The sequence below is a fragment of the Phyllostomus hastatus genome, unplaced genomic scaffold (assembly GCF_019186645.2).
Source record: "Phyllostomus hastatus isolate PE091 unplaced genomic scaffold, TTU_PhHast_1.1 phas_contig_210, whole genome shotgun sequence".
NCBI classification, from domain to species: Eukaryota; Metazoa; Chordata; class Mammalia; order Chiroptera; family Phyllostomidae; genus Phyllostomus; species Phyllostomus hastatus.
Window position 1 is genome coordinate 36,599,115 of NW_025333737.1, and position 12,298 is coordinate 36,611,412.

Here is a 12,298-nt window from a genome sequence, read left to right on the forward strand (position 1 = left end):
GTTCTGCTCTGTTCCAGAGGGCTGCTGATTTACGAGAGAGCGCCTAAAACGTCCCTTCGGATTTAATGAGCAGGTTATCGAAAGTTTGACTTATTTAGCAGATTATTAAAATTTCCAGCCCCAGCTGGCGTAGCTCCGTGGGTCGAGTGCAGGCTGTGAAGCAAAGGGTCGCCAGTTTGGTTCCCAGTCAGGGCGCATGCCTGGGTTGCGGCCAGGTCCCCAGTGGGTTGTATGACAGGCAACCACCCATCAACGTTTCTCTCCCCTTCCCTTCCCCTTCTATAAACATAAATGAATGAAGTATTTTCAATAAGTAAAACAAGATTTTCGTAGATTGTCATGGAGCAACGTGAAGGTGCCTAATACTCCTGTTTTGATCTTCACTTTCCTTGGAATCAATCTGCCAGAATTTCACCCCGGAGTTCCTTGGAAAGGACTTCAAAACATAGACCCTGAGAACGACCCCGACGTCACCCCTGGGAGCGTGCCCACCGGGCCGACCATCAACACCACCATACAGGACGTCAACCGCTACCTCCTCAAGAGCGGAGGTAAGGCCGCTGCGCCCGTCCGAGTGCGTGGGGGCGCCCGGCGGGCCCCGGGCGGCGGTGTGGGCTCCGAGCGGGTGCGGCCGGAGGCGCGCGGGCGGGCCGCTTCTCCAGCCGCTCGAGGGGTGGCCGGGTGGTGCCCGTGGTGACGACGGAGGTGGGTTTGCCAGGTGTACCAACATCCCATGCTTTATAAACAGTGTAAAGGCCACCTCGGCTTTTCCTGGGGGCCCTGAACTGGGCTGGGGCGTGCGGTGTGGCGGACAGCGGGCCTGGGCTCCGCCGGGGCACAGCTGCTTCCTCGGGCTCAGCGGCGATGGCGGCGTCTCCGCCGGCGGCTGCCGGATGGCTGTGGGAGCTGCTCCGGCCCGAGTGGGTCTACTTGCCTCTCCCCGCCACCTGCCCCCCGCCGCACAGCTCTAAGACAAGCGTGGGGGGGTTCTCGTCCTGGAGGCAGTCCCTGCCAGGAGCTCGCTGTCCCTGCATGTGCCACCAGGGCGGAAAGCCGCCGCCGCGGTCCCTGAGGTCAGCGCCCGCGTGCCCACTGCCCACTGCCCACGCTTGGCTAAGTGCAGTTTCCCTCTGACCACGGACATCACGAGTCCTTCCAGGAAGAGCCGAGAATGGCTTGAGACAAACCTCGGAGGAGTCTGAGCCTGAAGCGTTGGGAGGGCCAGGACATAAAGCTGCGAGCGCACACACACGCACAAGGCGGGCGCCGGTCCGTAGACAGGGCGCACGTGAGGAGGGCGCACTGCTCTCACGGGTGTCTTCACGTGCACTCTGTGTCCCCGCCGCTCGCTTCCCCCCGGGCTTGGAGCCCGCGCCGGAACGCTGACCTGTGCGGGCTCTCTGCTGCCCGTGCGTGGTCCCTGGGGGAGGAGGCCGTTTCTGCGAGCTGTAGCATCTTACTGCAGATGGGGGAGGGGGGAGTCTGCACTGGCTCGTCCCTGCCCGCCCGTGTGTGTGCTCTCCGCTCCTTACAAGGGTGCGCTCGGAGACCTTGGCTGCTCCCCGGACCGTCTAGCTGAAGAGGGGGGCCAAGAGGGAGCCATCTTCCCTGCATCCAGCGTCGCTTTTTGGCATCTCTCTTTCTGCTCGGCGACACGTTTGCCAAGATGAGCATTTGTTTGTTGTGGGGTCACAGTGGACTGCGGTGGCCAGAGCTGGAGACCTGCCCGTGGGGTTTCTGTTGTCCTGGTCACTGCGGGGCTGTCCGGGGAGCAGTGACAACGACACCTCCGCCACCAGCGCCTCCCATGCAGCCGGTGAGGCAGGCGCCCAGGTGTCTGCACCTCCTGGCCGAGCCTGGCCGCAGCAGGGACTGGGGCTGACGGGAGTGACCATTTTTTTGGTTCCCCAAAGAGACTTAAACAGGCCCCCACCCAGGTGCCAAGGCGCCCAACTGCCCGGCCGTCCAGGTGGCTGGGCCGCTCCAGTGCTGCAGGGCGACAGGGAGGGCGCGTCTCAGAGCCGGGGGAGGTGACGGCGCGGGCGGGAGGGCTGTGCAGAGGGCCTGGCTCTGAGCGGGGGCTGAGACGCAGAGAAGCCGCACCCCTCGGGCTCCAGCCTCGACCGGTGCGTTGCCCCCTGCGTCCTCGCAGATGCGTCGAACTACACACGCGCTTTGCGCGAGAGCCGACGCGCGCCCGCACGTTCAGCGCGTTGGTGGCTAAGTGTCAGCCGCACTGGCCCGGCCGACGCTGGATGAGGCAGGCGGAGGTTCGGGAGGGCGGTCCCGTGCTTCTCGAGGTGGGGGGGGCGGCGCTTGACTGCGGCCAGCAAGGCCCTCGGGGGGCCCCAGGCTCTGCACGGACCCCCTCTCCCTCACAAACACCTGTGCCCGTGTCCTCGCCCTTCTAGGGAAACTGTCAGACATGAAATCGACGTGGTCCTCCGGCCCCGCCTCCCACACACAAGCCTCCCTGTCTCACGAGCTGTGGAAGGTGCCCAGGAACACTACTGCGCCCACGCGGCCGCCGCCCGGCTTGACCAACCCCAAGTCTTCCTCCACCTGGGGGGCCAGCCCCCTCGGCTGGACCAGCTCTTACTCCTCGGGTGCGTACCGGTTCCCGTGTCCAGACGGGGTGGGGGTGGCGGCTCCGTGTCCCCTCCACTTACTCTCGGGGGAGCGTGCCTGCGCCCCTTGGGAGCACTCTGGGCCCAGCGCCAGCTGCCGACGCTCTCAGCATCGGCCCTGGGCGAGGAAGCCCACGCAGGTCCGCTCCGAGCGGGCAGGTCCAGCGTCTCGGCACATGCAGGGGTCACATGGGGTCCTGGGGCCAGTCCCATCGACCCTTCCCTGAAGCGTAGGGCTTTCCTGGCCAAGCACAGACCCCCGGGGTGAGTGAGACTCCCATCCTCACACCGCAGCTCGGTGGCTCCCCGGCAGCGCCCTCTGCCGGCCGGCAGGGATGGGAGATGGGCACGGGGCGCCCAGGACCCTGAGGCGGAGCCAGCCAGGCAGCGTGAAGTGCCCGTCCCCTCCTGCTGATCACAGCCCTGTGCTTGGTCTCATGAGTACGTCTCTAGGGGTGGGGAGGCGGGGGCAGCCCTGTTCCCAGCCCCAGGGTCTGCGCAGCGACGCTCCGTGCCGGCGGCTGCCCGCACGCAGGCGGCTCGTTGACCCAGTCCCTCCCTGGCCCGGGGCAGGTTCTGCCTGGAGCACCGACACCTCAGGAAGAAGCAGCAGCTGGCTTGTCCTCCGCAACCTCACGCCCCAGGTACCGTGGGGGGGGCGGGCACCATGACCCTCGAGGGCCCCTGCCCACCCGGAACACTGTCTTTGCACTGGGCACCTCATCCGGGGACGGGGGGGCACGGGCAGCAAGGAGTGGACGCGCCCGGGGGTCTTGGAACCATCACGTACAGGAAGCCCTTTCAGAAAGACGCTTTCCCAACATTCAGTGCACCCGATCCCATGTACGTTTTCTTTGAAGAGCGTAGTGGAAGAAGTCCCGGGAAGCTCGTTACCGCCCCCTGTGCTTCCTCAATCAGATCGACGGCTCCACCCTGCGGACGCTGTGTTTGCAGCACGGGCCGCTGGCCACGTTCCACCTGAACCTGACTCAAGGCAACGCCGTGGTCCGCTACAGCTCCAAGGAGGAGGCCGCCAAGGCCCAGAAGTCCCTGCACATGTACGTGCCCCCGTGCCTTGGCAGCCCCGGCAGGGTCGGGTCGGGTCGGGTCTAGGGTGCGGCGGGCATGCCCTTGGGCTGCCGTGACCGAGCGCCAGCGGCAGATGGACACGGCCCCTTGGTTCTGGAGCAGGGAGTCCGAGGTGTCGGCAGGGCCGGCTCTTCCCGAGGCCCCGCCCCTGGGCTTGCAGACGGCCGCGGTCCGTGTGTCCGTGCCCTGACCTCCTCTTCTTACCAGGGCACCAGGCAGAGTGGGCCGGGGCTCACCCTGGTGTCCTCGCTCTGCTGGAATTGCCCCTTTCAAGACTGTTGTCCAAGTACAGCCGTACGCAGCGGTGTTGGGGGTTAGGGCCTCGACACATGATTTGGGGGAGACAGCATTCACCCTGCAACTGCAGCCGAGTGGCCGTGGCCATGCCCTCCACGAGGGAAAGGCCCCAGGAGAGTGGGCGTAGAGCCCGGGGATGGAAAGAAGACACCCTCCCCCCGCCTCGGGTAACAGCGGGCGTGCAGCCCGCTCGTGTCCCCTGCTGGGCTTAGCAGTGGTCCTTACAGCCCCCTCTTCCCCCCGTTGAAGCACGGGGTATTTTTTAACTTTAATATTTTTGTGTGTGTCTAGAGAGAGGGGAAGTTGGTAGGGGAGAGAAAAGGAGAGAAACATCCATGTACAAGAGAAACATGGATTAGTTGTCTCTGGGGGTCTGGCCTGCTGCTCAGGCCTGTGTCCTAACCGGCCACGTTTCTGTGAGCAGCCGGCGCTCAGCCCCCCGCGCCGGCCACAGCAGCCGGGCTGCGGCCCGGTTTCAGTCAGATGTGCGCAGAGACCTCCTCGGTGACCGCGCTTGAGGTGCCGGCCGGGATGCAAACCACTCTGATCCTGGGTGGTGCTCCGGTTTGCTTGTGCGTTTACAACAACCTCGGGGGGGTGCTGTCCACAGCACCCCCCTGTGCCCGCTGCGAGAGTCCAGAACGAGACGCATTTCGCTCTGGGCCGGGGCGCGGCCGTGGTCGGCAGGAGGCGCGGCCTGGTTCCAGGGTCCCGGGGCGGGAAGCCCTCGGCCCAGCTTCTCCCACAGCGGGGGCGAAGGCAGGGCGGGGCGGCGGCGCAGGTTGGGAGGGGCTGTGTGCTCACGCAGCCCCGGCCTGTGCTTTTGGTTGCTCCTTTGGGGGTTTGGGATAAAGTTGACAGACAGCGTGTCACTTCAAGGGGTGCAGCGCGTCAACATGACGCATTTCGGTGTCGCAGCGTGGTTGGCGCCTCCGTCGCACCGCGTGGCCACCGCGTGTCCCTTCCTCATGGAGAGGCCACGGAAGGTCTGCTCTCGGAGCAGCTGCCCCGTGTCCGTGCGGGTGGTTAAACTGCCGCCGCCCGGCTGAGCGTCCCGCCCCAGAGCCCACCCCTCCTGACGGGAAGTTGGCGCCCTCCGGCCCACGCCCCCAGTTCCCCCCGCCGCCGCTGTCCTCCCTGCTCCTGCCAGTCTGGCTCCTCCACACCCCGCGCCCAAGTCCTGCCCGGCCGCGGCTCCTTGTCTGCCTGCCTGCCTCTCGTAGCTGAGTCACGTGCGTGCGTGTAAGCGTGTGTGCGTCTTGTCCACTCTGCCCATTCTTGCGTCCGCCGATGGGCGCCGAGGCCGCCCGTCTTCCAGCCGGGTGGTTTGGGCTTCTGTTGTGGAGCTGCGTGAGGCCCCTGTATCTGTCGGATGCTGAGCCCTCCTGGAAGAGACGGTCAGCGAACAGTCCTCGCTGCACAGGCGTCTTGCCGTGCTCAGTGCTCTCCTCCGCCGTGCGGGCGCCTCTCGGCCCTGCGGGCTCTCCGGCCGGCTCGTGCCGGTGTTGCCAGTGCTTTACGCGTCCTGTCCAAAAAGAGTGGTTGCCAAGGTTAATGTTAAGGAGCTTTTTCCTGTGTTTTCTCTTAGGAGTTTTATGGTTTCGGGTCTCACGTTTAAGCCTTTAACTGATTTAGTTAGTTTCTGTGAGTGGTGCAGAATAGAGGTCCGGCGTCATTTCCGTGGGTGTGCCTCTCCGGTTTCCCCGCGGCGTGTGTTGGAGAGACGTGCGTCCCCGCGGCGTGTTCTGGGCACTCTTGTCCAACAGCAGCCGGCTCTGGGGGGCGACGCCCGGGCGCTCTGTGCCGTCCGTCTCCGTCTCTCTCCGTGCCGGCACCGCCCCATCTTGGTTCCCGAGGTGTCCTCGTGGGCTTGGAAATCAGACGGCGTGATGCCTCCAGGCTTGTGTGTATCCGCGTCGCTTCCGCTCGTTCGGGTCTTTCGTGCTTGCGTACGCATCGTGGGGTTCTTTGACTGTCTCTGGGGGGAAACCACTGGGATTTTGATTGGCTTTTCATTGGCTCTACAGATGGCTTTGGATTATGTGGACGTTTTAACAGTTTTAATCCTCCTGATCCTTGAACGTGGGATATCTTTCCGTTTGTATCTTCAGTGTCTTTCGCTTCCTTGGTTAAATTTACTCCCGAGTGCTTCCTGGTTTTCCTGCTGCTGCCGTGCACGGGGTCTCCCCAGCGCGTCACTGTCAGTGCACAGAAGCCGCAGGGGCGTCCGTGTCCTGCTGCTGCACTGCTGACCGCAGCGGTGAGCCCCTGCGGTCCTTCGGCTGCGTCTCCGGGGTTTTCTTCATGCAAGGTCATGCCATCTGCAGATAATGACAGTCCCATGGGTTCCCAGTTCGGGTGGCTTCTGTCTCTTCACCTGGCCCACTTGCTGTACGGGCCCCGGCACCGTGTTGAAGAGCAGCAGGGGGGAGGGGGCGCCCTCTGGTCTCTGGTCTAGAGGAAGGGCTCGCCGTGCGGCCTCTGTTCCCTCCGCGCCCTGCCTGCTGGGGGTGTTGATCACGCGCCACACGCCGTTTCCGTATCCATTGCGATGGTGATACGCTTGGATCCTTGGTTCTGTAATGCGGTTTGTCACGTGTGCGGGGTTGCAGGTGTTGAGCCCTCCGCATCCGAGGGAAGAATCCCACTTGATCAAGGTGCATGACCCTTTTACTGTGCTCCAGAACTTGGTCTGTTAATATTTTGTTGAGAATTGTTTGTACCTAGCTGAGTTTTGGTCAAGATGGAGGCATAGGTAAATATGCTTTGCCTCCTGGTACGACTGCAGAAAAAATTACAACCAGGACTGGAAACAGAGAGTGCCCAGAACAAACTAGCCTCTCCGTGGCTAGTCCAGCTGCAGGGCTGTCGGCGTCGTTTCTCTGGGCAGAACCGGGTCTCAGCTTTGTCGCTCTTCTCCGGCAGGTGTGTCCTGGGAAACACCACCATCCTGGCGGAGTTCGCGGGCGAGGAAGAAGTGAACCGCTTCCTGGCCCAGGGCCAGGCGCTGCCGCCCACCTCCAGCTGGCAGCCCGGCACCGGAACCGGCCAGGCGCGGCTGGGCGCCGCGGCCAGCTCCCACGGCCTGGTGCGGAGTGACGCCGGCCACTGGGGCGCCCCGTGCCTGGCGGGCAAAGGGAGCAGCGACCTGCTGTGGGGCGGGGTCCCCCAGTACTCGAGCAGCCTGTGGGGCCCGCCCAGCAGCGACGACGGCAGGGTCATCGGGAGCCCCACGCCACTGAACACCCTGCTTCCCGGCGACCTTCTCAGCGGGGAGTCCATCTAGGACCGCCAGGACCCCGCGGGCGCCACAATCATCCATCAGCACCGGGGCGGGACGCGGACCCTCTCCGGGCCGGGCGTCGCGGAGGACCCGCTCGCCGCGCAGCCCGGCAGCCCTTCCAAGTACCTCTGCCCAGGACTGAAGACGGACCTCGGCGCGGCCCTTGCGAACTGTCCCGGGACGGTGCGGGCCGCGCCTGGCCGGCGTCCCTCGCCAGGGACAGGACGCTCCTCATGGCTTTTCATTCTGTGTTGTCTCACGTTCGTGTGGCGTGTCGTCATTTTGATTTTTTAAGTATAAAAGCTGCTTAGAATAGTTCTATCATGAAGGGCACTTTTCAGATTGTGGGCTGGAAAGGGTTATTTTATCAAAGGGGGGGAGGGAGGGGGGAGGGAGGGAGACGAGAAAGCCTATTTAAAACGAGCCTGTGACGATTATGCACATTACCAGAGGCGGACCCCGCGGTCGGGGGGGCTGGCGCTCGCCACCGGGCCGCGGCCCCGCGAGCGGGGCGGGAGGGGCGGTCTGCCATCTGTCCTCCGTCCCCGCGGGTCCGCCCACGCACATTACCCTTGTCTCATTGCTTTTCCATGTCATTGTTTTTATCCCAAAAAATATTTTTTAAAAGTTTAGACATATCAAACATGCAAATACTTGAATCCAGCAGGCCATAATGAAATGTGAACACTTTCTAAGTCTAATTCTACACTTCCAGGTCGGCATCCGTACGCAGAAACAGGCTCTAGGAGAAATTTCTAAGTTCACAGCCTATGTGTGTGCGTGTGTGTGTGTGTGTCTCCAAACAAGCGAGTGTGTGCGCGTGCGCATGTGCACGCCCCCGTGTCCGTGCGTCCGGCGTGTGAGGGCCCGACCTCGGGCCTCCCCTTGATTCAGTGTCTGCTTCTCCTCGGGCGTCAGTCCGGCGTCCGGCGTCACTCGCTTCTAGCTTTGCACTGAGTGTCCCGCCCTCCTCCGGCCGGTCCGCCGCGGGCGGACGAGGACTCGCAGGCCAGGGCCGCGGCGCTTCACGTGTAAATGTTTACTCAAGGACTCTGTTCTCGCGTCTAGAACTTACCGTGTGTATCTCTGGAGAAATAATATGTGTACCTACCTTTAGCAGCTTTTTATTGCGGACTCATGCAAGAAAACTATTACCAGAGTATTGCACCATTTTTCCACTCGGAGTATCAAGTTCAAGAGAAAGACTGTTGCCGGACCGCGGCCACGCGTCCTCGCGGAGGGCGGCAGTCCCGCGGGAGGAGCGGAAGCGAGCACTTGGACGTGGGTCGTGACTGCTTTCGGAGGGGCCCGTGGTGGGGGCTCCTGCCTGTTTACAGACCTTTTTTCTCCTTCAGACTTTAAAATAAAAAATTTTAAAAAGGAATTTAAAAAAAAAGAAAAAAGAAAAAAAAAGACTTCCGTCGTAAAGAAACCTATTTTCAGAACGCAGACGCGCTACTTCAGAGCTCTGGGATCGAACAGTGTTGTTTCCCCCCGGCCGTCGCCGGGGGCTCTGTCGGTCGCCCCCCTCCGCCCCGGCGACTTGGCGTCGTGGTCACTGTCTTGCACACGCGGAAGCGCGCTCAGGAAAGCCGGGGTTCCCGAGGGGCGGCTCCACACCGTTTCATGTATTTTGTAACCCAACTCCTAGCACTGAAGATGTTATTAAAAAACAAAAAAATACATAAAAAAAGAAAAAAGAGGAAAAACACACAAAGAAGAAAAGTACCTAATCTCTAATGTGTAGCAGTTACATATTTACCAAATAATGGACTCAAAAGAAATAGATGTTTGAAGAGTGCTTTATATATTAAAAATTGCTTTATGTTTTAAAAAAAAAGAATCAATGTTTTGATTGTTTTGCAAGAAAGAAAGACAATGGCATAACATACCCTCACGTATGTTTTAAAAATATATATATATGAACTCTGTGCTCCCTGCCTGCTCGATCAGGAAACTCTTGTGCATTACATTTTTTTTAATTCGCTTTTTAATGGTTTTATCAAAACGAAACAAAACAAAAAAAAAAAAAAAGAAAAGGCAAACGAGAAGAAGCAGGCCCCGCAGAACCGCGGGTCTCCGGAAGCTGGTTTTCTAGAGGATCACGAACTATGCACACCTGGGTCCCAGGCCTGTTCCCCGGGTCAGCGTGTGTGCGGCTGAACGGCCCGCCCTTCCTCGGAGGAACCGCGTCCCATGGCCATTGCGTGCACTCGCTGTACTTGATGTACGCACACCTGCCGAAGTGTATCAAATATGCGGGCGTGCATGCGTGCGTGTGCACGCGACACACGGCTCCCCAGGCCGCCGTCGGTAGCGTTGAGCTGTAGAAAAACTGACGTTTGAAAATTGGGGATGGGAATAAAGAATCTGTTTGTTTGTTTTTGTTTTTTCTGTTGGGTTTTTTTTTTTTCCTGACCTCTCATTTTGAATGGAAGATTTCTAACTCTGAGATTAAGAGACAAGTTTGTGGCTTTTCATGTTTTTTCCTCATAGAATGTGATTGTTGAAGAACACGCACCGGAAGTTGCTTTCAAAAGTACAACGCTTTGTTGAATCTTAATAAATCGCAATTTTTTTCTTGGCTGTTGAAATAAATGTGGTTTTTTTTTTTCTTTTTCAAAGGCAGATGTCATCAATTTTCACTTTGTAGGTACTGAGAGAGTGTCGACCTGCTGAGTGTGACAAACCCCCGTCTCTGTGGTGGCACCCTTCCCGTCTGTATCGTTAGCCAAACCCCGAGTTTCGGGTGTCCGATTGCACCTTCACCACCACCTGCGTGGTGGTGGTGCAGTGAACACTGAAGTCGCATTCCCGGTCGCCGAGAGGTGCAGCAGGGTGGGTGTCTGAGCTCTGGCACCCGGTGGTAACCACCGCTTCTGTGGGGCTGTCCCCCGAACAGCAACGCCTGCCGCAGGCCTGGCCTCCACTCCAGATGGCTCCCCGTCATCGTCATGGAGACCGGAGGCTCCCCCAAGCAGACCATGTCTGCAGCCGCCCGCACCCACCTGCGACCCAGCCTGGGCGTCAGAAATCCGGGGAGAGGCGAGCATAGTGACAATCCTCTGTGTTTCCCAGACGTCTGCACTGTCACCGCAGTCTTGCAGGCGGAAGTTTGAGCTCGGAACACTGACCGTGAGCTGCGGTGCAGGGCCAGGCACCTGCTCCATCAGGAGTAACAAAACCAGCCTCTGGGAGACAGCCCCCGCCGCCCCGTGTGGCTCCTTGCTCAAGAGACCAGCAGACCAGTGTCCCTTGTCTCCCGCTCCTGTGCGTGAGTCCTTGTTTCAGCAAGAGTACGGGACGTGGCCGTCCCTCGGGCATGGCGGCGAGCCCCTGGCTCTGCAGAAAGCTGAGAAGGAAAGCGCCGAGCGGGTTGCAGCCAGGAGAGAAGGTGCAAGACCAGAGGAGGGAGGACCGAGGCCGGACGACGCGCCTGACCGGGAGGACCAGCGTGAGCCTGGAGGCGGCAGCCGCCAGCACGGCCAGCACTCCCGCGGGCCTGCGTGCGGCCACCACGGGCACAAGCTGCCAGCGCCCGGCCCTGGAAAACCAGCTTCACCGAGGCAGCAGCACCGGCCCGGGGCCTGGGAGGCCGGGTGGGGCTTTGACCGACCGGGGAGGGTGAGGGAGTCGGGAAATGGGTCGGTTCGGAGCGGCATTTTCTGGCCGCTCTGGCAGCGCCGCGGAGCGCGGCAGGGAGGGGAGTGGGGGCTCCGTGAGGGCGGAGGGACGTGCGTGGGCAGCCCTGTTCCCGGAGAGGCGGAAAGGACTGGTGGTTCCCGTGCCGCAAGAGACGCCCTCGGAGCTGCTGAGGAGCCGAGCTCGCATTTGCCAAGAGGGCGGGGAGACCCCGAGGCGCTTCAGGAAGAGTCTTCAGGGGAACGCCACGTTCGGGACGGACCGCAGACGCCCGCGCAGGGCTCCTGGCGGGAGCGCGGCCCACCAACCGAACAGCCGTGCCCGTCGGTCCTCGGCACAAGCACCACTGCCAGGCTCTGCTTGCATGTGACTCTCCCGGAGCGGCAGCCCCTGTGGCCGGTGCCCGGGCCTTGTGAGAACAGGCCGAGGCCCGGGGTGTCGGCTCGGGCTGGGTGCAGCGGAGCAGCGCTTCTCCCGTTTGGACGTTTTCTGGGCCCCCCGGGCTCGGCGTACCCCAGGCTGGTGCGGCCGGCATCCCAGGGGTGGGCCCGCGGCCCCAGGCTCTTCCATCTCCCCGCTTGGTACCCCGTCGGGCCGAAACAGCTGTCCCCCTGCCCACATCGCAACACCGGTACCGCGGAGTCCGCTTGGCCTCGCCTGGCAAGTACAGCAAACCCTTGGGTTTGGTTCTTGTAACAGAACTGCGCCGTGCACACTGCTGAGCTCTGTGTGGGAGCTGTGGCCTTCGCCCCACCAGCCCTGAGGGCCAGAGCCCAGGCCCGCGCGGGCCGCCTCCCCCGCACACGTTGGAAGCTGACCAGCCATGGAGGACTGCTCGCACCGCAGGCGGGGCGGGGGGCCACGGCCCAAGGCGGAATTCCTCCGGAAGACTCTCGCTCTCAGCCTTTCAGATGATTGGGGGAGGTCCCCGCCTCTGGCAGGAGAGGTGGCCTCCTTGAAGTCACTCAAGCTGCAGAGTCCCTGCGCAGCGACACCTCAAGTAGCGCTGAAGGAAGTAGCTGGTGTCACTTCCCGGGCAGGCCTGTCCCCGTGTTACAGAACCAACAAGGGGGGGCCCGAGGCGATGTACTATTACTGAAAGAAGCCCCCAGGTCCGTTATGTCCGCCGCCAGAGGAAAGACGTCTCAATGCCAGAGATTTGTGAAAAGGAAAGGAAACGTTTATTTCATGCTATACAGACTTAAAGTAGGGACCTAATGTCTTCACCAAAAATCCTCAAGTCCCTTAAAGCACCCACAGACACACACAGTCCTTCCCCCTTTGCCCAGTCCAGAGTACTGTATCTCCTAAAGCCACGGGGGTCCCTACTCTGGCAAAGGCACGCGGTCCTCTCTCCCCG

At 61.4% G+C, this 12,298-nt stretch overlaps 1 protein-coding gene across 6 annotated transcripts in view; it reads left to right on the forward strand.

Moving 5' to 3' along the window:
- The window catches only part of TNRC6C (trinucleotide repeat containing adaptor 6C), a 62,626-nt gene extending 54,977 nt beyond the window's left edge, over positions 1–7,649 (forward strand). For all 6 annotated transcript variants that reach the window (XM_045835885.1, XM_045835884.1, XM_045835888.1 and 3 more), the window contains 5 exons: positions 408–551; positions 2,412–2,606; positions 3,201–3,271; positions 3,546–3,685; positions 6,939–7,649. In XM_045835885.1, the coding sequence (XP_045691841.1) occupies positions 408–551; positions 2,412–2,606; positions 3,201–3,271; positions 3,546–3,685; positions 6,939–7,299 (911 nt within the window). In that variant the 3' untranslated portion in view covers positions 7,300–7,649. The remainder of the gene's footprint in view (positions 1–407; positions 552–2,411; positions 2,607–3,200; positions 3,272–3,545; positions 3,686–6,938) is intronic.
- The last annotated feature ends 4,649 nt before the right edge of the window (positions 7,650–12,298 follow it).